The 22,058-nt window shown below is 44.9% G+C and overlaps 1 protein-coding gene across 1 annotated transcript in view; it reads left to right on the top strand.

Moving 5' to 3' along the window:
• SLIT3 (slit guidance ligand 3) overlaps nucleotides 1–22,058 on the top strand; it is a 553,294-nt gene that overhangs the window by 388,521 nt on the left and 142,715 nt on the right. The window contains exon 6 of the mRNA XM_019740962.3: nucleotides 12,595–12,666. Coding sequence (XP_019596521.3) covers nucleotides 12,595–12,666 — 72 coding nt within the window. The remainder of the gene's footprint in view (nucleotides 1–12,594; nucleotides 12,667–22,058) is intronic.

Below are 22,058 nucleotides of genomic sequence, written 5' to 3'. Positions count from 1 at the left end.
TACCGCATTAAAAATAAAATCTGGCTCCTTGACAGTACCTGTAACAACAAACGAGAAAATCCTCCTGTGAGAGGTGGATTAAAACTCTGCAGCCCTGACTGGCAGCTCTGGCGGGATGCAGAGACATCTTCCCTTTCATGCCTTTATTTTACTGATAGAGACATTTTAGCCCTAAAAAGTTAGGCCCCCACCCAGCACCACACCATCTTAGCTGAAACGCTACTGCTGGCACATGAGGAAAAGAGAATCACTCTCTTTTCCATTTTCCCCCAAGTGCAGTGCTCATCCTCAGTTTGGAAATGTAAGCCATCTCCTTATTTCTCGTTTCTGGAATCGGGAGAAATTAGAAACTGACTTCAGGCCTGATGCGGCCAGCTGAAAAGCAGCAGCCCTGATAGCAAGGCCGAGACTCACTCAGAGAAGGGAGTTTGTCAATGGAACTGGCCCTCACCTTGTACCCAGGTGGGAGCCATCGCAGTGGGCCCCCCCTGGCTTCCAGCCCTTTCTTTCCTTTGTTCTTCTGGCCTCTTCCTTCTGGTTCAACTTTTTTGGATTTATGCAGTTCAGTGAGACCAATGGGACTGCTCCAAACTGTCCCGTGAGAATTTGGAGTCACGCAGTAGGAAGAATGGCACCCCATTTTCACCTGGCCCTCACCCTCAGCCCTCCCCAGGAGCCTTGCCCGTGGGGCTCCCATAGGCCACCCAGCCCAGAGGCCCAGGCAGGGAGAATTTGTGGTCAGAGACGCTTCTCTCACTGCCACGAAGGTGACAGCCAGACCTCCTTTCTAGCCTTCTCAGAGAGGGAAGGCAAAGAACCAGTCTGAGGAAAGGCAAAAAGAAAATGAGGAACTCAGCTTCTGAAACGCAGACTCACCCCCTGAGTGATCTGTGCCAGTACCTGTGGAGAGCAGCAAGCAGTGCTGTGGAAAATACAAAGTCTGGCTAATCCCACATGTTGTATTTGACTTGGGAGTTGAGCAGGTGTTGTTCCCCCCCCTCCCATCAACTTGACCGACCTCATTCTCTTTGCTTCAACCAATTTTGGTTTTTCCTGAGTGTAGAGTGATGGGTTGTGTCCCCAGAGCAAGCCAGGAGAGAGAGTTTTAAAACTTGCTCTCAATAACCCCCAAAGGAGGCGAATCAAATCCCGCCATGTTTCTTTTATTCTCATTGCTCTTCAAATGCCAAGATACTTCTTTCCACATCAGACAGTGTTGGGTTTGCTGCCTGATCCTAACAACGTAAGTTCTGGCCCAAGGTTTCCCTGCCCTTCTCTGTGATGTCACAGGAAAATTACCCTCACACTGTGGATCTCTCATGAAGGTCTTCTGCGTCACAGAAAGAATGAGGTCCTCTTTTTTTTCTCTTTTAGGTAAAATTCACATAACAGAATTCACCATTTTGCAGTGTATAATTCAGTAGCACTTCGTATATTCACAATGTTGTGCAACCATCATTTTTATCTAAAACATTTTCATCCGCCTAAAGGAAACCCCACACCCACACAGTAGTCATTCCCATTCCCCCTTTACCCTCACTTCCTGGCTCATCTGCTTTCTGTTTCTATTATTACCTGGATATTTCACATACAAAATGTGTCCTTTTGTGTCTGGCCCTTTCACTGAGCATAATATTTTCAAGGTCCATTCATGTTGTAACATATATCAGTATTTCATCCTCTGTTTATGACTAATATTACCTGTAGGTATGAATCACAATTTGTTTATCCATTCATCTGCTGATTTTTTCTGCCTTTTGACTAAGAATGGTGGTGCTATGAACATTTGGGTACAAGTTTTTGTTTGCACACCTGTTTGCAGTTCTTTGGGGTATATTCGTAGGAGTGGAATTGCTGGGTCATCAGGTAACTCTGTTTGACTTTTAGAGCAACCACCAAATTATTTACCACAGCAGCTGTACCATTATACATTCCCACCAGCAATGGAGGAGGGTTGTAATTTCTCCACATCCTCGCCAGCACTCGCTTTCCATCGTTTTCATGATAACTGCCCTACTGGGTATAAAGTGGGACCTCACCGTGACCCCTCTAGGGTTTTGTCCTGAGCACCTCCTGTGTGCCTGGCACTGTGTGGCAGGTGTAGTCCCGAGCAAGACAGATCCTGCCCCCTCTGTCCTGTTGCTGAACAGTCCAGGTGTTTATTATTCATAAAAAGTAATAGTACAGAAAAAGCAGCTGGCCTTTTCCGAGAGTATTTCAGCTCTGTGCGTCAGCTGGATTGAGTGCGGTTATCAGCACTGCCCATGTGCTGAGCTCTGATGCACCTTTTTTCAGCAGTTAATTATGGGGACCTTGATATCCCCCTTACACTGAGCTTCCAGGACACATTTTAATTGGCTTCTGTTACCACAAAGATACCTTTGAGTGACACCTCGCTAATGGCCACTGACCCCGCACATCCGACTACACGACCTGGTTCGTTTGTGCTGCCAGTTGTTTCAGGACCTGCAGCTTGTACACCTTTGGAAGACAAGCCTGTGTCACCACTGGGGAAGGCCATGCCCGGGGAAGGACTGACTAAAGCCTGTGCAATTTGCCACTTGCCTGGAGCAAAGAGCCATTTCCTTGGGGGTTCCCTCGCCCCTACTCAAGAAAGCACTATGCTGTCCAGCCTGGTCAGGAGACACCCGTCAGGTCCCAAAAGGTGACCTGGCATAGTAGCATCTCCTTAGGGTGTGGGTGTCTGTCCAGCATCCCAGCATTTGGAGCTAAAATCAGTCAGCTTCCCCCAGCAATTCCAAAAGTTAAGTGGCCTGGGACTCCCAGGGAATCTAACAGAGACACACAGGGGACAGTGAGGGAACACTGTTACGTGTACTGCCCTCACCTGCTATCTCCTGGCTAAGAATGCTTGCAGATCAGTGAAAGCAACTAGGTCCCAGTGACAAACGCTGAAACCAAGCCCTGATTTTTCTCAGCAGCCTCTTCCCCACGTAAGATAACTGAGTTAAGACCGCGCAGTCATAGCACAGGTTCCGTAGCTTTGCACTTGGCATGTCAGAGCGAGGTGGAATAACACGGTGGGCAAGCCCCCGACCTCCCGCACAGGAAGACAGGTTTGAACCAGACTCTCATGATCAGCTGAGTTCCCTTGATGATGATGCAGAACCTCTCTGAACCTCGGTTCCCTCATGCGTTTGCACCTAGTCCTACCGCTGGGAAAGAAATATTTTAATGGAGGGATGATCGAAGGGCCAGGCGGGTTTGGAGGGAGGAGTCCATTTTGCCTGGGTTTGTACAAGAAGGTTTCATAGAGGATACGGCCTCCGAGGAGGACCTTGACGGATGGGAAGGGAGTCCCCAGACGGAGGAGGGGGAAGGAGCAGCACGTGTGAGGCACGAACGTGCAAGGACTCGGTGCATTCACGTGTTGCACAGAGGGGTTGCAGGAGCACCACACTGAGGAGCCTGGCTGTTCGTAGAGAAGTACGTCACCCAGTCGCTGCGACCCTGACAGAGCGGGCTTCCCAGCCCAGCACAGGAATGGAACTCTCAATGCCTCACTGGCCTTTTCTGTAAAATGGGGGTTGTGCTGTTGGGAGCCCAATTGCGACAGGACATTGAAGGTGCTCGGCCCAATACTTGCTGCCTACAATATGCTGGACGGATGCTCTGTGCGCTTATTACTGTGGTTGTGTTGTGGTTCCGCTTCCTAGAGTAGGGAGTCGTTGGAGGCTTATGTGCACATTAAGGAATGTGAAGATGAAGAAATTGTACACCCTAGAGGGTTGTGTGGCGTTTGACTATTTTAGATGCTCCATACATTACGTGATTGGTTATTCATTGAAAATGGCCACCAAGCAATGGGGTTCAATTTTTCAGTTAACTCTCCTTAATGGTTCTCATCTAGGGGAATTGTGAATATGGGCCCATGTTAACATCATTCTCCCAGTAAGAGAAAAATTTGTATTTTGCATAGGTTTTTGATGGCATCTCATATTTCAGTCTCATATCAGCTAGAGAAGTACAAAAAAGCCTGTGAGTCTGAACTGCTGCCCTCAGTTCAGAAAGACTATATTGAATATCTCAAATAATAGATTCTTTGGTCTGGGACAGAAGAAGAAGGGATAAAGGGATGGGCTCAAATCACAGAAAGATCTGAGTAAGATGAACAGGAACTTTTTCTTGAGAATCTCATAAGAAATTGACCTCAGGCCACATAGCTTCAGAGCTGAAAGAGACTTTGGAGATTATGTCAGATGAATTCCTATATTTAATATTATTTGTTTCAAAGCAAATTGAGCAATGCCACAAATATATTTGCAGGCTACATACATTTCACTACTTTCATACGCAAAACTTCCTTTTGGGCTAAATGTTACTATCTCCATTTTATAGATGAAGAAACTGAGACTTGGGGGCAGGCGGGGGGTGTTAGTCCGTTCAGGCTGCTCCATCAAAAAACACCACAAACTGTGTAGCTTACAAACATCAGAAATTTATTTCTCACAGTTCTGGAGGCTGGGAAGCCGAAGGTCAAGATGCTGGCACTTTCTGTGTCTGCCGAGGGTTTGCTTCCTAGAAGACTATCTTTTCTCTGTAACGTCACATTGTGAAAGGGCAAGGGAGCTTTTACAGGCCTCTAATCCCGTTTGTGAGAGCTCTGCCTTCATGACCTAATTACCTCTCAAACATACCACCTCCTAATACAATCACCTTGGGGAACAGGTTTCAACCTATAAATTTTGGGGGGATAGAAACATTCAGTCTACGGTAGTCTGCCCTTCTCCCCCACCAAATTCATGTTCTTCTCAAATGCGAAACACATTCATTCTATCCCAATAGGTCCAAACTCAGCCCAGCATCAACTTAAAAGTCCAAAATCCAATGTCTCATCTAAATATCATCTAAATCAGATATGGGTGAGACTCAAGGTAGATTCATTCTGAGGAAGATTGCTCTGTTAACTGTGAACCTGTAAAATCAAACGTATTATGTGCTTCCTGCTTCTAAAATACAATGGTGGGTCAGGCCCAGGACAGACATTCCCATTCCAAAAGGGAGAAACAGGGAAGAAGGAAGGAGTGACAGGTCCCGAGCAAGCCGAAACCTTAAGACTTAAGAGTGGTCTCCGCGTCGATGCTCTGCCATCCAGGATCCCTGGGCCAGATGTGCACTGCATCGTTCACACCACTAGACATTTACAGGAGCCCGAGTCTTCCATTTTATAAAACGGACAGCAAATGTTGAGAGCCTCCAAAAGGTTAGCATGGGTTGGAAACTCAAGAAAGTTTTCAATTTCTACATGCAAGATCCGTGAGATTCTTTTAAAGGGAAACAAAGATCTTTCAAAGTCTTAGGAGGCCATCCCTGCCCTCCCATGAAGCTTCCAAGCACTGTGGGTAGGGGGTAGGGGGGGCAACGGGACTTCACCCCAGAGTAGAGCTGCTGAGGGTCCTTGTATTTGAGTAAAAATCAGCGTACCGCCTGGGCTCCTGTGCCTGCAGCTGTTTCAGTCTAGGAAGAAATTCTCTGCTCTGGCTACTGTTTGTCAGTCATATTCCACGGCTGGGATAATTTACCTCTAGAGTCCAAAGGGAAAATTACTGAAACACCCATGAGGGTGAAAAAAATTTAAAAGGGACTACAGTTTGTGCTTGTTGATTTAAAAAAAAAAAAAGAAGAAGAAGAAGAAGAAGAAGAAGGAGTAAAAACATGTGGGAGATAACTTTCAGGCCCATTAACACAAGCACATTTTTACATTTCATCTTTCCGGTGTCTCTTCTCACTCCTTCCCTCTGCCAGGGAGGAACCCCAGATGGTTATCGCTCAAGAGTGTAACTAGGGAAACCACAGACCTGCCCCAATTGCTATGGAGACAGCCTTTTATTTGTTTGGCCTCTGAGTATTCATGACATCAGCAAGGCCTCCGAGTGAAACAGATATTTCTTACAAAGAAATGTTAATTCCCATTGTGGAAGGTTGAGAATGCACATTAGAACATTTCAGCTACTTTCAGGGCTCCCACCAGCCTGGTTGTAGGTGTGTTTGTCTGCAAAGGGACAGCCCATTTCACAGTAGATGAGTGAGGAGCCTTTTAGAGCCGACCTGACTGGAAGCTCGAGTTTGGTCCCTGGGTCTAAAAGTTGCTGGGAAACAAATGAAACTCTCTCATCATGAATGTGGGGTGTTTCCGTTTGATTCGCTTCTTGTTTGGTTGGTTTTGTTGTTGTTGTGTAATTTATCTAGAAATGCCAGAAATTTGTTTCATACTGAAACTTGTCTAAATTAAATGAGAGCTCAGCTTCTTTCCAACAACTCTCCTTCATGCTAAATTGGTTTGCAAGGATTCTCCCCCTGCATTTTTCAGCACAAATTCATTTGCCAAGTCCCCAACAAACCGGAAACTATGTAAACACAGCAGTGGAGTTATTGCTGTTTCCCAGCGGTGTGTAAAACCAGCCTTTTCTTCCCCAAGCTCCAGCGTGCCTCTTTGGTACCAATCCATCATCTGTGTTGGCATTACAGCAGAGCTCACTTTCAGGCGCTTCCACTGGAGTGGATGCAGTTACTCTCCTGCTGAGGAGTTGCAAGTGTTGAACAATAATAAGATATATACTAAATAAGAGGCATTATGCTAGCCATTGGGCACAGCATGCATAGTAACAATGCTTGTTAAAATAGAGTCACGCTTCTATTTTTAACTAAATTCTAGGCAGGATATGCTGATCTGAGAGCTTAGTTAACCTGGGACTCTGTCCTTTACAAAGAAGGTTTGGCTGCTTGAAGCCTTTAGAATGCGAACAATCACTTGATTATCCAAATAAATCTGTGACTATAACGATACAGGTACATTACATTTTGGCCGTCAACAATCACTTTACTTATTTTATAATATGCTTTTGCATTTACGTGCATTCGATAGGGAGAGATTACGTGTAATTATTATGTAGGAAAAATAGGCATAAAGTTGTCAGTTCTGTAGACAGGAATCTTTGTAGATACATAAATAAATCATGGATCAGTAAACATCTATATGCATGTATTCTTGGGTCTGGTGGACAAGTGTACAAAATGTGCAAAGTAATAGATTCACCTCTTTTTGCTCATTTGAGATGTCATTTTAATGTGGAATTACAGTAGCTCCTTAATGATGACAAGTAGTGACAATTCATTAGCAGACTACAGCTTAGATCGTGTTTGATTTGCCTACAAAGTGTGACCAATACTCAATTATATGAAGTGTATGCATTTCTTTTGAACATAATTTTTTTTCAGTTGAAATAACCTTGAGCTTTGTGTTTTTCTTTCTTTTGAAGACCCCAGCCAGCAGCAGACAAATGCTTCTATAATTTGTTCTTCAATAATGACTTTTTTAGAACGTTAAACTGTCATAAAAAACAACCTTCAGAACTGCTACTAGATTTCTTGTTTTCTGCTTAAAGGACAAATGGATAATGGAGAGAAAAGAAATAGCATGTCAAGGCTACCTCATGTTTTGTCTTCTGGTTTATTTTAAGAAAGCAGGACTTCCCCCAGGTATTTTTTTTTAACAGTTACAGCATTTTATTTCTCCTCAGTGTAGAAAAAGAAGTACACTCGAAATATATGTGTGTGTGTGTGTGTGTGTGTGAACATACCTATTTCATCAAAAGCAAATCCAAATTAGTTTAGTTTTTAGAATTCTCTTGTACCCCTTAAGATCGTTGAGATGTAAAAACCATAGGTGGTAACATTCTTCCAAATAGTTTCAAAGGCCGCCTTATGCTTTATTTTATATCCTGGGTACCTAATACAGCATGAATGTCTAATAAGACTCAGTGGCTCTTATGGGTTAATTTACTGTTGGATTCGGAGACCGTGGACTTGCTTTGACTTTCTGGTAAGGCTTCCCTTGGAAATTTCATGCAGAAGTCCTTCCGCTTGTTAAGCACATGTCATGTAGTTTTTTGCTCAGAAATTAGCAAACTGTTTAACTCGAAAGGGTACTGAACCTTAGCTACTTCTCCCATTTAGCATGAGGACTGCGGTGAGTGCTGAGGTCCTAGAGAGGAAAGCTGCTGCAGGATTGGGGGCCCAGAGCGACAGCACCCTGAGGCTAAGTTTAAGTCCCAAGGGCAGAGAGGCCTGGGACGCCCAGCACATCTGGATGAGAAGTGAACACCTGGTGGGTGTGCCCCGGTATGTAGACCTTGCATCTAGATAACCAGTTGGGAATTCTACTTTCCTTCCAGATATCCAAAGCCTGTTTTTGGAGATTTCTGTTGTCAAGGTATTTCTCCTGGGGAGTCAACGACACCATTGAAATCATGGAATTGTCTTTCTTCTTTTGTTGTTGAGGTGGTGCTTGGGAGATGGGTAGATTGCTCTTAATATCACGATCAGGTTTTTAAAAACCCTTTTAGAAGGATTTAGATACGCTTCTTTGAAATTTTTGAACCACACAAATAGGTCTATCCTGCTTCAATTATGAAATTTGACGTTGTGATTGAAAGAGATGAATTGTGATAACATTCCGCTTACGGGAAGGGAATTCTTTCGAAAGTGCTGCCTCCTTGCCTGCTGTTTGTGGAGCTTATTTTGAGCCCTCACTCATGCTGGCTTTCCTTTCTGACTTGTTTATATTCTCAGAGTATAAAATACAGTAGCCAGGAAGCACCTCTCAGGGAGTCTGCATTTAGTTCTTGTCTGAGGATTCCTGTCTAAATGGACTCTGGGATCATTTTAGCACTCACATTGTTTGCCGAAATCCGAGCTGCCCAGGGAAATTAGACCAGTTAATTTAATATCAAGAACGTTTTGGGGCTTCTCAGCTTATTCACAGGCAGGAGCGTGTAAATCAAATTGAGTATTCTGTAGAAAGCAGAGGACAAAAAAAGTTGCCTCCAAAAAATAGCCAGCCTTCCATCCATCCTCTGCCTCCCTGCTCCTCACCTGTACCCGAGCCCATAGAAATCTTACTTTATTCCAAGTGTCCTCCTCAGATGGTCCCCAGCAGAGGTGTGTGTGGCAGAAAGACAGCTCCCGTGTGGTCGTAGAGGGAGTGCTCAGTCATTGTGCACTAGGGATAACAGGGTCCTAGGGCCACAGCCAGTCCTGCATGGCTTATGGCGTCGGGTTTTCTTCCATATAGTTTGAGCCCAGCCCTGCCACACTTTCAATGGAAGGAGTCATTCGCAGCCATCCGAGACCAACTGTGACTCCCCGGCCCTGTGCTAGGCACCGGAGGGGGTTACTTCGTGTGGTAGAAAGAACGGAGTCCGTAATAGAACAAAATGCATTTCTTGTCACCAAGGAAAACGGAAAGAGCCCTAAAAGTCTTCCTAATGTTGCTGAGTTCTCTGTGCTCCTTTTCCAGAGTTGCTTTGCACAGGCCTCCTGGGTACCTGTGTTTCGTTTGGACTGGCCGGTGGGCTTTCTTGATTTGTTTTGGAGAGGATCTTTGAAGGAGGCCTTGCAAAGGCATGATCCAGACCTTTGACCTGAGAGCTCAAAACACCTCAGCAGCCTCCATCAACCCCCAGAAGCAAACTACTAAGTCACGTTCTTTGGCCTTAGCTCCAGAAGGTTCTGTGTGTTTACCAAACTCTCACAGAAATGCTGGCCTTGTGTTCATTTCACCTCCCCTCTCTTGAGCGTCAGGACCAATTTTTGTGTGTCTGCGATGTACTTTTGAAAGAAAAAGCAACCTTGTGTGATCCAAGTGTGTATTTATTTTGTTTTAGGGACCTAGCTTATTTGCATGAAATAACAGGATTGATTGCAGATAATTAAGGAGCTCTTTACGAACACGCTGATGCTCATTGCCATGATCATGTACTAGCTGGGCAGTGAAGTGACTTAGGTTTTCATTTGTCTGACGGGACTCTCGTAGGCATTGTCCGCCTATAGACTCAGGTAACGCGCACGATGCATCTTGGGAATGACTCTAACAACCGGGGTTGGTGTACTGTTGACCTGTGGTTCAAATGAAAGGAGACAATCTTGGTTATGACAAATAAATGTCTTCTGGAAAAGCACACTTAAGCATAAATATTTTAAATTTTGATACACTTTGTATGTTCTAAAATGGTCTATAAAAAACACACCCACAGAAATGTTTATAGTAAAGCTTGGTTTTCCCCGTTACTAATAAACAACTGGGTGTTGACTTGTGCCACCCACTGAAAATATTTAAACATCATGCAATCGATGATGTAGTAGACATCTCTGCTTTCAGCCTTAAAATGATCAGGGCCTCTCTAAGCCTCGTCATCATGGGTTGCAGGACACCAATGGGACATTCAGTGGTGGATTTTTTTTTTTTTATCTTTTTCACATTTCCTTTCCCCTCACCCTTTATAGCTCTTTCCATCACTGTGTTATTTTTTTCCTCTTCTTTCTGTGAGTTTCTCTTCTTTCCTGCAGATTGCATCCTTTCCATGTAAAATTCTATACATCTAGAGTATCCTGTTTGATTTCTAGTGTTCTCAAAAAGAAAAGGCATAGAAAACGCTTCACAAATCCAGCAAATAAACAATATTCTAATCGCAGGGACCTCTCTAAAATGTCTGTACAAAACTAGACACACCACAGACTGCCATCTCTACACACTACCCCGGACTTCCCAATTTGATGATTTAGATGATTTTCTACTTAAGTGGATGGTGCCGTTTTTGCCGAATTCAGCATGTTTATTGAGCAATTTCTTGGAGCCAAGAGCCAGCTACACCGCGTTTCTGCTTGGTAAGGTCTGGTGGCCTTGGCGCGGGGCAGGGGGTGTTGATTCATCGGCCCTGAAACTGATGATAAATCCAGAAGCTGGGCAGCAGTCATGGGCTCCCTTAATGGAGCCTTTGCAGGGAATCGGCGGCCCGACACTTACGGGAAGTCTATGGAAAGGATACTCAGTAAGCTTATATTAGGAGAGGCTCCAGCAGAATCAGGAGTAGAGAGAACTCAGACTCCGCGGGAGTGGGTATCAGCAAGAACTTGGAATACCAGATACCGAGCACGTCAACCTAAAGAGTGCTTCTGCTTCTTGAGATACCCGCTTCCTGTTTACTGTGAAATTCTGACTGTCTGCTCTCTTGCACCGTGAGCATCCATTGAGATGACTCGATTCCCATATTGTCGTGACAGAGTGTATCTGTCGTGATGCATTGCCTCACTCTCATTGCACGCATTGCACGCGTGTGTATTTACACAATCCTATATCTATATATTTTTTCAGCGAGAACAGTATTTTGATTCTAATTCTGCCTTCCTTCAGCAGAATGTGAAACACTCCGTGAAGGTTACCAAACGCAGCTTTGACATATCTTTTGCGGAGAGTTGTCTTGGGCTAGGTAGGCACAAGTTTAACAAATGAAAATTCCAGCATCAGGAGATCCCTCCACCTGGGAGGGACTGGTGTTTTCTGAAACAAAGGAAAGAAACAGGAGCCTGTGAGGGAGTTTTTCAGCCATACTTCTTTTGGCCAGCCACCCCTACTCCCAAAGACTGTGGTGTGTTCTGCACACAAAATACAATAGACAGTCTGGTGATAATAACGATTTTATATACATCTTTTTTTTTTTAAGACATAAATGAGTTATATATAATATATGGTATTTAAGTTGGAGTGTGGTCATGGCAAAATATCCTGACGTACACATCAGATATATTATTATTTTGATTCAGAAATTACGGTATCTATTTGTTATTTCTCGACTGAAATTCCTTCATCTCCAACTAGACTATATATTCATCAATGCATCTTTTTAAAAGACATTATTTTCATTCTCATGAGATGGAAAGGAACATAAAAAAAAGGCAGTCCTGAAATAGGTGCATTTAATTCTCCCCAATTTACATTTAAGTGGTACGTCTTTAAGGCCATAACAATATTCCTTCCCCCCCCCCCATCAGGAACGTTTCCATCAATGGATTTCATTAATGTTGATGATGGTTGGTGCAGTTTGAGGGAATCTGTATTTAGTCAGAAAAAGCTTCAATAGAATGACCTACCAGATGGGCCCCATAACAAAGCACAGAGGCATCAAACCACCACAGACATTTGGTGCTTAGAATAATAAAAAGACTATAAAATTAGATTAGTTGAGTCTAATTTGGAATTGGTATATTCCCCATGCACCCTTGCCGCTCTTGGGCAGATAAAGCCTTGAGATTTAGCACTGTGTCAGAGCAGAAGACTGCAACTTCCAGTAAAAGGGAGCCAGGGAGAGGGAGCGAGGGAAAAAAAGCATTCTGGGAGGTCTCGGAGGGCAGAGCAGTGACCTCCAATGATTTACAGGCCTTTAGCTTAATGAAATTGTTTCAGTGACATGACGGTAAGAGCTCGTAATGGATTGGATGCCCTAATGTAATGAAATTACTCCCTTCTGCCTTAAAAAAAAAAATGCGCAATTAATATTTACTGAGACCTGACAGCCTTTGGTGCGCTCGTCTGTGTAGTTCTCTCAGACAGTCAGAGAGGAGAGACGGAGCAGCGTGGCAGACAGGCTAGCTCTGCGCGAGCTCCTGGCGGGGACGAGCAGAGCCTGCGAGGGGTGGAGGGGCCGGCGCTAGGGTGGCCAGGGACGCCCGGCCCAGGAGCCGCTCCTCAGCACTGCCCCCACTCAGCCTTCATGCTCTCCCCTTGCTTTTCCACAGGCAACTGGACAACAACCACATCAGCTGCATTGAAGATGGAGCCTTCCGAGCGCTGCGCGACTTGGAGATCCTGTGAGTTGATTTTGCGATCGCTGCCTTGTGTGCATGTGTGTGTGTGTGTGTGTGTGTGTGAGTGTGCGTGCGTGCGCGTGTAGGAGCAGAGAGAGGGGGAGTGTGTGTGCAGGGGGTTCCGTGCGGGTGCATTTCTGGGTCTGCTGCTGCAGTGCTATTAAAATTGGGAAGTGGGAGATCCCTCCGGCTCACCTTGGCCAAAGTGTCTGCAGGCAGCAAAGTGTGATTTCTCACCTCCCACAAACGGGCTCCTGCTAATTAAGTCTCAGCTGAGCCCTTTCTCCCCCGATGCTCCCACTGCGTTTGTTGCTGGGGGAAACAGATGGGCTGGAGTAGCCCCCAGCACCTGCCAGCATATTCAGGGGGCGTCTGTTGAGTGTGAGTGTGCAGGAGACAGGTTACAGGTCTGGGGAGACCAGGTTACAGGTCTGCGGAGCATGAGGGGGTCCACTTGAATCCCCTAGAATCAGAAAGGGAACTTGGCACAGAACTGGAGGGGAATGTCAGACAGGCAGATAAAGTACAGTTGTTGCCGTTGCTCCTAGGATCTCACCTCAGGTTTAAACCCAAACTTTAAACAGTAACCTTAAAGTGGTGGGGGTGGGGAAGGATGCGAGGAAGTGACCCTCCCCTGAATCCCACTCTATCTCCCTTATCTAGGAAACCGTAGCTGCCTTTCTGTGTTCCGGGTTTTCAAATGGGTCTAGCTAAGGAAACATGATGTCAAGGGGCAAAGTCAGCCGGGAATCATCCTGGGGTCAAACAAAAGTTGAATTGTGTAAGAAAACATTTTGATTGTTCTCACCTCATGCTACACTTCTACTGTCCCTGATTTGGGGGACGCTGGAGAGGCAGGCAGTGAAACCTAGCAGAACTTCTGTCAGGACATACGTGGTTCGGTCCGACTCAGCCCCTAATTAGCTGTGTGACCTTGGACAAGTCCCCTCCACCCTTGGAGCCTCAGTGCTCTCATCTGGCAAATGAAGGGGTTGGTTACTGTCCTGTGGGAGTAACTTCTCCTTTCCAAGTTCTAAATTGCTTGGTTCTAAAAATAATTCTGATGGTACAGTTCCAGCCAGTGAATGGTAAAGGTGGGGTTTGTTGAGCATCCCTCCAGGATAAAAAATGTACATAGTCACCAGGTTACATATCTCTGACTTCCAGAAGAACAAATACATGTTGAACAAATAAATGAATGAATATATTAAAATGTCCCTTGGCACAGAAAGGAAGGAGTGAAAGGGCTGCCTTTCACCTTCCTTTTCACCTGGCCCCGCAGACAGTAGCACTCGTCTGGAGAGCTCCTCTCCACGTTGCGTGAGAGGAAGGTGATTCCAAGAGGAATCACGGGAAATGAAAGGGGATGCTGATGCTGCAAGCTGCTGGAAATCTGGTGAAAGCTGAGACTTCCCCGTACAGAAAAGACAGGACACACAGCCTGGGAGGTTAGGTTGTCATTCGTAAGATGGATGGTTTCTCCTCACCCAAACTCTGACCCCAGAACAGGCAACAAATGCATGTCTGCTAGGGCGAGGATGGCAGCCCAAATTTAGTAACTTAGGACTTCTCTTATCAAGAGGCTGGAACTAAGAAGAGTAGGCACAATTTCCCCTGCCTGCAGTGAAGCCTTTGTGGAAAGGGCTGCTAGGAGCATATCCCCCTATTCTTGAAAAGGATGAGCAAATTCCTTGGGAAGAGACCAGGAAATGAAAGTCACCAGCTGCCACGAAACAGCTGGGCGACCTGAGAGCCGCATGTTCATTCTCTCCCAGGAGTGTGGTGTCTCGCCTCACCAGGAAGGCTGTCTGGGGGAGAGGGAAGGGCTTTACAGTCAGACACACCTGGGTGTGGAATCCCAGACGCGATGGGACTTTGGGCAAGCTACACAACCTCTCTGAGTCTGTTTCCTTAACGTTCAGAAGAGGCGCCTTATATACGTCATAGGAAGGGCTCTCCAAATGTTCTCCCTTCCACTTCCCTCACTTTCTCCCCATCAAACGCCTGTCCAGGAAAGAATTGGACTGTTCCTCTCTGCTCAGATGTTTGCTATTAAAATAAATAATTAAATGTTGGTATCCAGGTATACCAGGTCTCTCAAACTTAAAGCTTGAAAACCTATAATGGGAATAAGAGGGGGGGAAAAAAGCCCACAAAATCTGATTACTTTATCTTCTCAATTCCAAACAAAGCCAGATCAATAGCTTTGTTTTAAAGACACTCTCATTTGGCTTCACATGGCTAAGTACTTAAAATTAATCATAATCAGTTATTCCATGGGTTTTTAATTTCCAGCAGAGGCACACAGCTCTGGAACCATCCATCTTAATGGTGAGCCATCTGAAATTGGCTAATGCTGACATCTCCATTTAAAGTACCTCCCCTCCCCAGCCCCAGACCTTCCAACTCTCATCTACATATTGACAGTTTATAATACTTCCCTGTAATCACAACTTAGGCACCATAAAGAATCTTCACATGAAATAATAAATAGGAACTAAGTGAGGGTATCACACATGAACTTAATAAATTCTTCAGAGAGATTCAGAGAAAGAGAAAGAAGTGGCAAACACCCTATCCCTGGAAAGGTCATCTTTAAGTATCTAAAGCTTTAAAAGTCTGCAAATTAAGAAGACAAAATATAATATTTCAGGGGTGTTTCCTCTGTGACATTATGCAGCATGAAGTACAAAACAAGGACTCATTACCTCATAAAAAGCTCCCTCAGAATGAATTAACTTAAGGAAAGTATGTGGACGTCAACTACATTTGACCCTTGAATAACAAGGAGGGTTGGGGTGCCAACCCCCACACTGCTGAAAATCCACATATAACTTTTGACTCCCCTAAAACTTTAGTTGTCGCTTTGTATCCGCAGGGGGTTGGTTCCAGGACCCCTCACAAATACCACAATCCATGGATACTCAAGTCCCCTATATAAAATGGTGTAGAGCAAATGCACAGTGGAAAGTGCGCAAACTTAATTGTCACACTGTACAGTCAGCCCTTCGCATCTGCAGACTCCCAACCTCGGATTGAAAACAGTATAGCTGTTTAGTGTAAAAAATCCATGTGTGAGTGGACCTGCGCAGTTCAAACCCATGTTGGTCAGGGGTCAGCTGTACTAGTGGAAATATTTAACATAGGATCACCCTGTGATGGAAATGCCGTAAAACTTCTTTCCATCGAGGCTGAGGTTGGTTTCACCGGTTGCATCAAATGAGAACTCGGGAGGCGAGACAGCAGGAACTACTGGCAATAAGGAGAGAGGAAGCAGTGCCAGGTTGGAAAAGACTGTGCAGTCTATCCACCTTGACCTCGTTTTTGGCTCATGCCTAAGGGGGAATGTGCGGCACAGAGTACGGTGGACAAAGGCCCGGAGCCACCACCTCCCCTTTGCAGGTAGCCAGAAAAGAGATTAAGACAAGCCCAGCATAAGTGAGTCTTCTCAAGGCTCCCGTGCCACCACAGGAGAGGAATCCCAACGCCGGTGACAATCGCTAGCATTCGGGCAGTTACCTGTCCCCAACACCATAACCAGTGCTTTTCCATACCTTATCTCTTTGCAACCTTACCAATCCTGCCATGAAAGTGCTACCATTGTCGCCCTCCGTGTACAGAGGAATAACGCATGTCAGAGGAGCTGAGGCACGGCTTAACTAGTCAGCAGTAGAGCTGTGTGAGTAACCATCCTGCCAGGCTCCCTTTCTTATCGCTGCTGCCAAGGCGCCCATGGCCTTGGCTCCCCCGACGCCTCCAGCGTACGGCACCGCGTGGTGTGCTCTGGCCCCCGACGCACAGCTAGGCAGGCTACCAGGGACTCAAACCCCCGCTGAGGAGAAGGTCAGCACTTCCCACAAGCCTGTGACATGTCTTTCCCTTCACCCAGTTTAGGGGTCTCCACAGAGTTCAGGGGAAATCAGACTCACAAGGGAAAGAAAATAATCCTGCTTTTTCAATAACAACGTTCCAGTCCCAGAAAAGATTTCTCACTTTTGAATGTTGCCAACTAACTTTGGCAGTCAACGGTCTGGGGGTTCCATTCTCCAGATCTCCCCAAAATACAGCCCCGTCTTTCTGTATGGCACTTAAGCTTATTAATTAGGGGCCCTGTTTTCTGTGAGTCAGACACCCTTCTGTTACCCAAATCATTGTCCTTTTGTTTCCACCTGTTCTACATGTTTGGCTGTTCACATAGTAGGTTTTCTCCAAGGAAGGTGTGCTTATTTATACTGCAGTCGAATATGCCAAGACTGCATTTCCAGCCCGTGTGGTCAGGCATCATTTGTGGGGGTGCTCTAAGCCATGGCTTTCTAGTCCCTGTTGGCGAAGTTGAGGACAGCCAGGTATTTCACCAATTATGCCAGGCTCCCCCCTGCCCAACATGCCACCCTGGGTAAGAAAAATATTTAATGAAAAAAAAGAAATGTTAAGAGTATGGAAAAATGAAACAAAAAATGAGAAAACTTAGTTAACAAGATTTAATTACATTTTTTGCAGTAGTCTAACAGGAGAAGAAAACAGGTTTTCAGGCATTGTCTCCTGACTCCATGTAGCAAATCAGAAGTTCAAGTAGATAGGCTGCCAAAATGCCAGACCAGAGATGTCGGGAACACATCCTGAGCACGCTCTCTTCTTCCAGTGAGTGGTCTGCCCTTGGTAGAGCACTGGTACCACGAAACTGTCTGCACGTCTACAGGCCTGCAGAGAACCGGTGTGTGCTGTTTTGACGGTCTCACTCCCATTTATGGCACTTGCCAATATTGGAAATTCAGTGACATTATTATGGGCTGGCCCTGGAAGGACCTTAGGTGTCTGCAGAATGCCTTCTTATTGTTAAGATAAGGCGCAGAGAAGCTGAGAGCAGGGCCGGGGCTAGAGTAAGGCCCATGCCTCCTAACATTTTGCACATTGGGCTTCCCTCACCCTAGTCCCGGCCCTGGCTAGGAGACGCCCAGGGCAACAGCAAGTTGGCGGTTCAAAGAGACTAGAAGCGGGGTCTCCAGAGCCCTGATCCCACGTTCTTTGCCCACATTGGGCACCTCCATAGAGTTAGGGGGTTCAGGAAAAACCCCCCGGTAAGACTGGGATCCTAAGTGCAGTTGTCCTTCCAGAACCTATCGTTAAGTGTTTTTTTATTATTTAGGAGATTGGGGGAGGGCAAACGTTAACCCAGGATCCCACTTTCAGCTCTCGTGAAACCAGAGGTTGCAAACTAGACCGCAGATAACATTGGGCCCACGGATGCGTTTTTTAATACTGTAGAGTGTTTTCTAAAAATTTTGAAATTAGCATTTAATATTTAAAACATACAATGTTTTTTTCATAAAAGTCTAGATTTCCAGCTTTGGACTTTTAACACACCAGAAGTATTGGTGGCCCTACGCTGCATTTCTGCATTGCAACCGTCCATTGTAGCTGAAGTGCACGTACCCTCCTTTGATGGGGTGTGTAGACACCACTTTCACACCAGTCCCCACTCATTTAAGTTACCTGCCAGCCCAGGCAGAGCCTGCTGTAACCCACCCAGGCAAGGACACACTGTGTGCCTGCATAGTGCCCGATGCCAGGGACAGTAAAGCTTTACGTGAGCAGGTGCACAAACTCTCTAGGCCAGAGCTCACCAGAATAATTGAATGGACATGTACAGACAGCTAGAACTAAGCGACGCAGCATCCAGAATCCCCAAACTGAGCAAGGACCCCGCAGAAGCAAGCAGGAATCTCTCAAGCTGCATCTTCTGGGAAGTTCTTCTCAAGAGTTCAGCTTGCTTCCATATTCCCTTTAATTTAAAGTGGTTGTAATTGGGTTTATGCAAATGATGAGAAATAAGAGATGAACACCCCCCCCCACCCAGTTTCTTGCTCCCCAGACCCTGGCGTCAACCTGTGTACTGAGCTTCCTCTCAGCCCACGTTGAGAGGAAAGAGATTCAAGACTTAAAGCAGTGGTAGGACTTAACCAGACTTTTAGGGTGGTTCTAATTCCACATCCGGTGGGTACGACATGGCCTGACCCTGAGCCCCTCCTGTAGACACAGAAGAATGGAGAAGAAAGCCCGTTAGTGGTAACAGAAGGCAATGAAAAGAACTTGACAACAGTCCTGATACCCAGATAAGGTGTGCGCAGTCTCCTAGCTTGGGGCTGCTGTCTGTGCTGAGGGGTTCTGGCCACTGGATGTAGGGACATTCAGACATTATCGGTCCAGTTCACCAAACCCAGCACTTCATACAAGTGGCAGTCTGTCCTCTACTTCATCCGAGCTTCTTCTGGATGTGGAACTAGATGCTCTGATTAACAAGCAGTAATAATAATGCAATCATATGTTCTATGCAGTAGGCCCCCCGTATCCCCGGGGTATGTCGCAAGACCCCAGTGGATACCTGAAATCTTGAATAGTACCGAACTCTATATATACTGTTTTTTCCAAACATACATACATACCTATGATCAAGTTTAATGTATAAATTAGGCACAGTAAAAGATTAACAATAACTAATACTAAAATGGAACAATGATAACAATGCTCTGTAAGAAAAGATGTGACTGTGGTCACTCGTGTCAGGGGATCCCTTGCTGAAGTCTTTCTGGGGCAACGCGTTGCCATCAATCAGAACCTGTTTTCTGTTCATGTTTTCCACTCGCAAATTTGATGCCTTTTCCATCGTAACTAAGCACTTACCACGCACGATGGCTGTAATTTTTGCAGTTTGAGGCATGATAGCAAAACTAGCACGAATTTCTTTTCCCTTCTTCACAATTTCGTGGATAGATTTGTTCTTACTGTAGATTTTTAGCGATCTCAGAATATGATCTTTCTTCTTCCCTTATTCAGTTGAGAACTTTCACCTTTTCACTTAAAGGAAGCACTTTACAGCTTCACTTTGGCATATCCGAATTGCTAGCATCACTAATCTTGCACTTTGGGGGCATTATTAAGTAAAATAAGGGCTACAAGCACTGTGAATACTGCGACAGTCAATCTGATAACCAAGACGGTTACTAAGTGACTAACCTGCCGTTAGTGTATGTACAGCATGCGGACGCTGGACAGAGGAATGGTTTACGTCCGGCATGGGACGGAGCAGAAGGGTATGAGATTTCATCACGCTACTGAGAATGGCTATGAATTGTTTATTGTTTATTTGTAGAATTTTCCATTTAAAATTTTTGGACCGCAGTTGACCACAGGTAACAAACCACAGAAAGCACCACTGTGGATAAAGGGGGGACTACTGTAATACAATGATATTTAACAATTATTAGTATAGTCATGATAAATATTTTCATTACTGTTATAGCCTCCATTTATTTTTGTTTCTGTTGTTCTTTACATCTACTATCTTCTAGGCACTATGATATTACAATGAAGCATTTTATGTAAATCCTCCCCACAGCCTTATAAGGTGGATCTTGTTAGCCTCCTCATTTGACTAGTGAGGAAACTGAGGCTGAGAGAAGTTGAATGACTTGCCCAGTGTGACACTGGCGAGTACAGGGGGGCTACTCTTCCAGTGTCAATCCCAGCTCTGCCTGATATCTGAGCCCCTGCACTTAGCTGTTCTGCTACAAAACGATTAAAAATTTTAAATGTTTTCCAAAACACACACCAGAGAAGCAGTTATAGGCATTAGTGAGATTACTGGCTATAGTAAATGCCCAGCATAATTCAGGAACCACAGTGGCCCCAGAAGGCACTCGGAACTAAAACCTATGACCTCGGCGTAATCAGCATCACATCCAGAGCCACGAAACTGCCCCAGACGTGGAGGAACGAGGCGAAGGCTGAGCTGCGGGTGGCAGAGTCCTCCTATAGGACAGGCTACCAATCCAGCTTCACCAGATTGGGTGGTTGGGGTTCATTTCCTTATTGTGATATAGAAGCAGTAGTCTCAAATCCTTAGGCTAGTTATGAAGACTAAAGGAGATATACCGTACTTGTATGCCTGGCAAGTACCATGTTTCCCCAAAAATAAGACCTAGCCAGACCATCAGCTCTAATGCGTCTTTTAGAGCAAAAATTAATATAAACCCGGTCTTATTTTAATATAATATAAGACCGGGTTTAATGTAATATAATATAATACAATATAACATAAGATAATATAATACCAAGTCTTATAAAATTAATATAAGACCGGGTCTTATATTATAATATATAAGACCCGGTCTTATATTAATTTTTGCTCCAAAAGACGCATTAGAGCTGATGGTCTGGCTAGGTCTTACTTTCAGGGAAACGTGGTAGCAGACACCCAATCAGGGCGCTCATAATAATTGAGGTTAAAGAATTGCCCTGTACTGTTTCACTGCCTGATCTCCAGTGCCTCCCACAAGCCCAGCACATAGTAGGTAGCTGGTTAAGTACGTGGAACCACATCGAGTTGAAATTAAGTGAATGGAGGCGCACTCTGCCCCAGCCCCTGGATTCTCTGTTATGTTTTGGCCCACACAGAACGATGGTGGTTGTCCCAGCGTTATTTTAAATATTGAACAATGTAATATTTTACTGAACCAGTACATTTCTCACATTACCATTGTTTTTTAATTCCTCCAGCTAAATGCCGATTTATTTTTCTTTCTTATTAACAATGAACAAAATTAGAGCCACCGGGAAAATTGGTGTTTTCCAACAGACAAGACTCGCTTTTGTTTATTTACAAAATGTTTCACCTGGGTTTCTCTGGGAAATGCAAACATTTTGTTTTTTCAATAGACTTGGACTCAGAGTGTTTAGTCATGACACAGCTTTGAATATAGAACTGTCATGGCTTAATGAAAGTCTTAAAATAATCTCCAGAGTATGATTTTTTTTTTTTTTTTGGTACTTTGCTGCAAATTGTGATTTGTTCAGGCAATCAGTATCAAAATGACACTTTGTAGAAAGCACCAGTCACTTCCATTCAGCACCCAGAATGCTAGGAAAGGACCTGGGTTTCCTATAATTGGGTGGTTTGTGCCACACCACACATCCATCCTTCAGAGTCACCCAACTTGAAGTTTCATCATAGTCCTGTTAAAACGACTAGCTTGGTTTTGAGAACATCAGCTTTTAAGAGAAAAGTAAACATTTCTTTGGGATGTAAGGTAATTTTTGCTCCATTTCAATAAGCAGCCTTCACAGTTGAGGTAACTAGCTAGGATCTGGGGAGATTAGTGGTTCCTGTTGGATTTCCTCTTCCTGTTAACTAAGGCTAGTTTCATAGCTGAATGGAAACGCATTGGTATGCGTTCCTGGGTTAAGAGGCTATGGTGAGGATCACTGAATTGGTCTTGAATTGGTGGGCTCTTGAATCGGTGGGACCCCCGTTATCCATTTCTTCTACGAGCAGCATTTAGGTGGAATCATAATGGAAGTCCTGCTGTCCCCAGTGGACGCAGATTCTGGCCACAAGG

The sequence above is a fragment of the Rhinolophus sinicus genome, chromosome 5, assembly GCF_057876585.1.
Source record: "Rhinolophus sinicus isolate RSI-liver-muscle chromosome 5, RSI-T2T, whole genome shotgun sequence".
Classification (NCBI taxonomy): Eukaryota; Metazoa; Chordata; class Mammalia; order Chiroptera; family Rhinolophidae; genus Rhinolophus; species Rhinolophus sinicus.
The sequence above is the reverse complement of the archived record's forward strand: the minus strand, read 5'-3'. Positions and strand labels throughout refer to the sequence as shown.